The 8,032-nt window shown below is 35.3% G+C and overlaps 1 protein-coding gene across 1 annotated transcript; it reads left to right on the forward strand.

The window, feature by feature from the left end:
* Positions 1–2,670: 2,670 nt before the first annotated feature.
* On the forward strand, positions 2,671–3,612 carry LOC101693482 (olfactory receptor 4F6-like). The gene has a single exon (XM_004782423.2). It carries the CDS (start codon positions 2,671–2,673, stop codon positions 3,610–3,612), a length of 942 nt encoding a protein of 313 aa, XP_004782480.2.
* Positions 3,613–8,032: the final 4,420 nt, after the last annotated feature.

An 8,032-nucleotide genomic window follows, 5' to 3' on the forward strand; every position in this document is an offset into this window, starting at 1 on the left:
CACAAATACTAAGAATGTAAAAATACATTCAACTTCAGTAAGTTAATAATGCCTGACTTACAGTCTCTTAAAGTTTTTTAAATTTTATTCAATTATAAGATAACAGAATGTAGATCTTTTTTAATAAATATATTTTTTCAGTGCTCCAAAATTCAATGTTTTTGCACCATACCCAGTGCTTCATGCAATACGTGTCCTCCATAATACCCAATATTTTATTTATTTGACAGAGAGAGTGAGAGAGGGGGGACAAGCAGGAGTAGTGGGAGATGGAGAAGCAAGCTCTGCACTGAGCAGGGAGCCCAATGCTGGGCTTGGGATCCCAGAGCTCTGGGATCATGACCTGAGCCGAAGGCAGACCTGAACCACCAAGGTGTCCTCAGAAGGCAGACATTTGCTGACATCCGTCAAAGACCTTTTAGACTGGATTATATTTCTGTCTGTTCATAATATCATCTTAAACATATAGACTCTCAAAGGTCATGATTGCTGCATCTTTGGGCATCACATTAATATCGAATGCAGGAATGGAAGAGCTAGAAGAGACTTCTCTACATTAATCTTTGTATTTTAATCTGAGGGGGAAAAAAACCTTCTACAGAAGTCATTGTTTTGTATCTCATCAAAAATCAGCTACATGCCCCTCTGACACCAATCCATGGCCAAGTCTCATAGATTATTCATATTTCATCCCATGGCTAAAATAAGAACCTAGCTTCTTATAAAATTCAGAAATTTCCATCAAATACCTAAATAAATATGTGTTCTCTCTTTTAGAGACTATAAGGAAATATAAGGAACAAGAAATCAGTTGTCAAGGCAAAGAATGGCTAATTGTTATTGTTTTCCTGTTCTTGGTGTGGGACTTGTGTGTGCCAAATAATAAACACACCTGCATTCTGTAAAATGCCATCCAGTTACCAGTCATTATATTCCTTGACCCCAAATTCATTCATGTATATTAGTGCTCTCTAAGCAAGGAAACCTGTACCTTTCTGGTTAAAATTAGATATGAAAAATGAAGGTTTTCTTCATAGTATACCCAGAAATCATCATTTGTTGAAAATTTTGGTAACAAAATAATAATAACAATAGTAATAATTAATAATCCATTTCTATCATATGTATGCATACTCTACTGCAACCATATATTTCACAGAATTCTTTTTCCTGTTCTTGCCCCTCTCTCTCTTATTGCTTTCCTTTCAATTCCTTTCCATAATTATTATTTTGATTATGCTCAACATAGTGTAGCTACCATACCTGACAGTGTCATTGACTATACTCTCTGTGCTGTAACTTTCATTCCATTATAGCAAGTCTTATATCCCAGTCCACTTTACACTATTTTGTCCATCCCTTAACCACCCTCTCCTTGGAAACTACCAATTTATTCTCTGTATTTGTAGGTCCATTTTCTCCTTTTCATGATTTTTATTAAAACACATGGCTAATATAGAAAACTACAAAACATAGGTGGTCAACATTTTTAGTATTAAAAATACCTAAAATGTCACTATCCAAAATGATCTAAAATGTTGACTCATAATTTACATATTTTTCTAATGTATAAAGAGCACATCAAATGTATATTCCTTTGTAAATAATTAATCTTAATAATTTATTGGACATCTCAGCAAATCTAAATTTGCTTCTTTATGATGGCCTACCTCATCTTACCAAATCCCCCTTTCTGAATATCTTCTCATTTCTAAACTTATCTTTGAAATGTACCTTTAATTTTTCCTTTTACATTAAATAATGAATGGACCTAAATACATTATATATACATATGTTCAACCTTTCTCTTTTTCTTAAGATTTACTTATTTATTTGAGCGAGAGAGAGAGCACACAAGTGGGAGGGGCAAAGAGAGAGGGAGAATCTCAAGCAGACTCCTGCTGAGCACAGAGGGCAGCAAGGGGCCCCACACAGGGCTCTGACTCCACACAGGGCTCTGACTCCACACAGGGCTCTATCTCATGATCTGCACATCACAACCTGAGGCAAAACCATAAAGTTTTAGTGTTTCACCAGTTTAAAGTACATTTTAATTATCCAAAGGCATTGGTTGCAGTCACAATATTGGAAACTATCGGAGGACTAAGCCTATTCGTTTTAAGCTATGATTCCTCTTAGAGTCAACACTCTTACACTCATTGTCTGGTCACTATTCATTATTGCATGAGTGATTACTGTCTGAAATTTTGCAGTTACAAAGTAAAAGAATAATCAAAGAGTACATTCTGCTACAGTATTTGTGCACAAATATGATTAAGGGTTTGAGCATTCAAATTATGGCTAACAGTTTATGACACAGAAGTCATTTTCTTGAATATATATGGAGAAGACAGAAGCATGCTAAAGAAGGTCTCTACCAGGAAGATGTTATTCTTTGCTCCTAAACCTCAACTTTACCTGCCTTATTCTCACATGATTTCTTTCCCTGTCACCCTAGACTAACTTTTGATTTTTTATTTTCTATTTTTTTCTTCCTTTCCCTTTTCTCCTCTGTATGTGTTCTAACTTCTAAATTAGACACTTGAAACATATTTTATACAAAATCACTGATGGGCAAACATCATGTCAATGTTCAGTTCCCATAGTTCTCAATTCTGCCTTATTTTCTACCTTTAGAATACTTCAGCTTCTTCTCTACTGATTGAGCCAATGGATACAACAAATGACTCTGTGGTGTCTGAATTTGTATTGATTGGACTTTCAAATTCATGGGAGATGCATCTTTTTCTCTTTTGGTTCTTCTCTGTGTTCTACATGGGAATTATCCTGGGAAACCTCTTCATTGTGTTCACGGTAATTACTGAATCTCATTTACACACCCCCATGTACTTCCTGTTAGGCAACCTCTCTCTCCTTGATCTAGGTCTGTCCTCTACCACAGTGGCCAAAACAATCACTAATCTTTTCACTGACTGTAAAATCACTTCATTTTCAAAATGTATGATACAGATATTTTTTATTCATGTCATGGATGGAGGTGAGATGGTGCTGCTCATAGCCATGGCATATGACCGGTACACTACAATCTGTAAGCCTCTCCACTATCTGATCATCATGAGCCCCAAAATGTGTGTTTCCTTTATAGTGGCTGCCTGGATAGTGGGGATAATCCATGCTGTGTCTCAGTTTGTTTTTGTCATAAACTTGCCCTTCTGTGGCCCTAATGAAGTAGATAGTTTTTACTGTGATTTTCCTCAGGTCATGAAACTCGCTTGTGTAGACACTTACAAGCTGGAGTTTGTAATCATCGCTAACAGTGGGTTCATATCCATGGTTACCTTCTTCTCTTTAATTATATCCTATATCTTCATTTTGGTCACTGTCTGGAAACGTTCTTCAGGGGACTTGTCCAAAGCATTTGTCACACTGTCAGCTCACATCACTGTAGTGAATTTGTTTTTTACACCATGCATGTTCCTATACGTGTGGCCTTTCCCTACAACATCACTGGATAAGTGCTTGTTCATTGTTGACTTTGCTATCACCCTCCTCTTGAATCCTGCCATCTATACATTAAGAAACAAAGACATGAGAGTGGCCATGAGAAGACTGGGCAAACGGATTGTGGGTCCTAGTGGGATCTCACAATGAATGGAGCAGATCCACATACAACATGCTTCAGGCTCACCAAAACCCCTGCAAGTCATGTGATTGCCATCATTACAATGGTAAGAACTACTATTGTCATGATATTTCAACAAAACTCCCCCTGTAGAGATGGATTATTGAGTCAGAGGTGACGTTATTTTGCTAATGACAGAGAATAAATTGACCTCACCTACTTACATTGAAAAGAAAGGTGAGAACAGTAAACTGAGCTAATTCATAGGAGTAAACTTACATTCAAATACCATTTTCTGTGACTTGCTAATTGTATTTACTCTCAATTATGAAGACATGCCTCAAACAAATGATAAATATATCTCATGGTAACTTATGGATTTAATAGATAAAATGTGACTTTGAGTCAATCAAAATCAATAAATTCTATTTTTTAATTTTTATTTTAGTTTGAGTTTAACTTAGAATAAGAAACAAAATCAACTATTTGTTATCAGGTTAAGCAAGCTGTTTTAGTTGTTTAGATTTGATTGGCTGTACATAAAGAAGGATAATTCTTTACACTATAAATACTTCAAATAAATACAAACTAGATTTTTGAAATTTTCTCTCATTTTCTACTATTCTAAAGATGAAGATTTTCAAATATTCAATTATCCTTGTTTATTCTTAAAAAAAAATTATAAAAGTAATTGCTCTTTCAGGACACCTAGATGGTTCTATCTGTTAAACATCTGCCTTTGGCCAAGTCATGATCTCAGGGTCCTGAGACTGAGTCTCATGTGGGACTCCCTGCTCAGCAGAGAGCCTGCCTTCCTTCTCCCTTGCAACTGCCTCCAGCTTGTGCTCTCTCTCAAATAAATAAAATGTATTTATTTCAATAAATTAATAAATTCTTTCAAGTGTATAAAATATTGAAAAATTTAATTAATTAAAATATAAAACTAATAGCTGTTTCACATAAGAATAATCACCCTAGGATGTATGTTTAGAGATTCTGGTTTCTTTGAATATGGTTTCCTGACCTGACAAAATGTTCCTCCAAAAGTTTATGTATCTTAGATAAGTAAAAAGCCAAAACTGGTAAGGCATATTCAATTTGATTGAGCACTTCTACATTTGGAATAAGTGCTTTATTAAAGTACACATGTTTTCATTTACTTGTTTATACTTCTCTGAAAAGAAGATCTGTTCAATTAAGGAAAATAATGCCTATGTTTTTTGTCCAGTGTTTCTCCAGGAACATTTTCAATAACATATCTGCTTACTCCATGTAAATTAACCATTAATACTTCTTTTAAAGCTTTGGTATTCATCTGGATGGGAAGTTCTTTACTTGATCATTGCTAACCACTCCCTCTTATAAATAATCCACTGGGTTTCTGAGATAGTACGGTCTCCTTCTTTTCCGCCTACTCTTGGGGAATTCCTTCCCAGTAACAGTTTGCTGGGGTTCTCTCATCTGCTCCACCACCCAACTCAGTGTTCCTCAGAATTGCATCTTTGGTCTTTTCTCACTCCATATTCGTTCCCCAGGGAACATCCATTCCCTTGGCTTTAATTACCATCTCAGCTAAGGCCTTTTATTCTTAAGCCAGGGTATTATTTCTTGAGTTCCTACTTCATAAATCTAACTGCTTACTGATTTGATGCTTCAAGGGCATCTCCTAACTCAGCAGACCTGAAACTAAACTAATTGTCTCATCATTAATCATATTAATTCCAACCTCTAAACACCTCCTAAATATGTCCTTTGCTTTCTTCCAAATGTCACCATTCTTGTCTAATTCTTCACATATCATTTTTCAAACTGAGTATGAGTCATTATGTGTCTTCTCCCTTCAAAGCTGATTTGCCTTTATTCCCATTATCTACATACAGAATGAGAGATTTTTAAAGTATAAATTTAAATACATGATTGTTCTCCTTAAGACCCCTCACATACTTGTCAGTGCTCTTAAATTAAAATATAAACTACTTTTTTAAAAAATTATTTTTTATTTATATTTTTTAAACATTTATCAGGTGATCCAAGACCTGGCCCTCATCCTCTTCTCCTGGATAGAGGACAATTCCAGAGGAAATTTTCTTTTCTTTTGCTTGCCTAAAACTTCATTTTTCTCTGGGCACAAAGTGGCTCAGTCGCTTAAGTTTCAGAGTCTTGGTTTCAGCTCAATTCATGATCTCATGCTCATGAAATTGAACCCAGAGTTGAGTACTACATCAGGCACTGTGCTCAGGACAGAGTCTGCTTGAGATTCTATCCCTCTGTCTCTCTCTATATATAAAATAAAATAAGTAAAAAAAAAAATCTTTTTTTGCCATTAAAAAACGTTTATTGGAGCACAGAAGAAATGCTTAAATCACAAGAGTAATACTGAATTTTAAATAAAGTATAAGCAAAGGAAGTGGAATATGCATCATTCACAGGCATGAAGAGGAAGAAACATGGAAATGAGTCTTGGAGCACACTCAGTGGTTTTCTGTCCCTATCTGTTTTGAAACTTTCTTTAAAAATAGAAAAAATCCATTCGTGGATGAATGGATAACTAAAATGTGGTCCATATACACGATGGAGTATTATGCCTCCATCAAAAAGGATGAATACCCAACTATTGTAGCAACATGGACGGGACTGGAAGAGATTATGCTGAGTGAAATAAGTCAAGCAGAGAGAGTCAGTTATCATATGGTTTCAGTTATTTGTGGAGCATAACAAATATCATGGAGGACATGGGGTGTTAGAGAGGAGAAAGAAGTTGGGGGAAATTGGAAGGGGAGGTGAGCCATGAGAGACTATGGACTCTGAAAAACAATCTGAGGGGTTTGAAGTGGCGGGGGGGTGGGAGGTTGGAGTACCAGGTGGTGGGTATTATAGAGGGCACGGATTGCATGGAGCACTGGGTGTGGTGCAAAAATAATAAATACTGTTATGCTGAAAATAAATAAAAAATAAATTTAAAAAATAAATAAATAAAATCTTAAAAAAAAAAAAAAGTTCATTCTCTCTCATCTTGAGGCATTGCCCTGGCTAATCATTCTGTCTCAAAAATCTATCCTTCATGTTTCACTTATTAATATCTATTCATTCTTCAAATATCAGTTTCAACATCCTTTTATCAAGAAGCACTTCCAAAATCCTGTGTCCAGAAGAACTCCTTTCATTGTATATATTATACCACTCCCTAATGCCACTTTTGGTAACATCAATAATAATAATTAATAAAATAATAATGAATTATAATAATTTCTTATTTGATGTAGGTCTTCTTCATTAGAGTTGAAGTTCCATGTAAGGAAGGGGTTGGGTCCATCATAGTTACTACTATAACATTAATGGGTAACAACTCTACAGAAAATGCTCAATAAATGTTTATCATTAATTAAATTAATAGAACCAACAAAGAGTAAAAACAAATAACGTGAATAGTTTCTTGAATACTGTTTGAGTTTTCTTTATACATTCAGCCAAAGATCATAGGATTACAGTACTTCTGTCCTTTTCTTTCTCTTTTTCTCAGTTAATTTTCTCTGTCTTTGTGTCCTGAATACTCTACAGTGAAATCTACTAATGAGTACCTTTTGTAGATTCAAGCCAATTCAAAGCTTTGGCCAATCTCAGCTGCAGCAACAAATAAATTAGTGGTCTACATCCTCTCTAATACTTCTAGGTCTCATAAACTCTACATTAGCAATGCCTGCTCCTCTTGACCCTGCATCCTTTTCTGTTACCAAACAAACCCAAGATCCATTCCTTAGAGGATGGCTCTCAAATCACAGCTTGCTCTGTGTCAATTGACCTGACCAACTCCTCAGGACTTTATTCCTACCTAGATGCTGCTCATTCATCTTAATCTGTTGTTCTGCCTGGTATCCAGGGTCTGACTTAGAACACTGATATATCGGGACAGCAGCACACTGACATGATAGAATGATTTTATGGGTCACTGTGTTGCAGAAGGCCTTTTGGAGAGCTGAAAAGCAACAGGAGAAATTTTCCTCTTAGAGTAATTCTGCTTCTTCTTGGCAAATAAATTGCTTTACATCATCTGATATATACTAAGATTAATGCAAGTGACCATACTTACCTATTTATTTTTTATCACCCCACAGTATTCTCCAGTTTGTATCCTTGTTTATACATCTTGCAATGTCAATACTTTTTTATAATTTTTAATTTTTTAGTAAACATATATTAGCCCCAGGGGTACAGGTCTGTGAATCACTAGGTTCAATGTCAATACTTTCTGAAAATTAATTTGAGACTTCATTCTGTAATTAGAAAATTAAGATTCTTACTTGTTTCTGACCCAAGAAAAGAAAATACAGGTCTAAATAAATGCAGTACTAAACAAAGATAGATCCTTCACACTTTGGAGCCCAATGATATCCTGGAGATCTTGTTCTTTATATTTGCACATCAATAATCAAGAAAGCCTTACTTTTACAG

Source organism: Mustela putorius, unplaced genomic scaffold (assembly GCF_011764305.1).
Source record: "Mustela putorius furo isolate JIRA1106 unplaced genomic scaffold, ASM1176430v1.1 tig00003896_pilon_pilon_pilon, whole genome shotgun sequence".
Lineage (NCBI taxonomy): Eukaryota > Metazoa > Chordata > Mammalia > Carnivora > Mustelidae > Mustela > Mustela putorius.

What these genes read in the sequence shown, in the direction of transcription:
- LOC101693482 (XM_004782423.2), top strand. Translation starts at nt 2,671, where the DNA reads ATGGATACAACAAATGACTCTGTGGTGTCTGAATTTGTATTGATTGGA.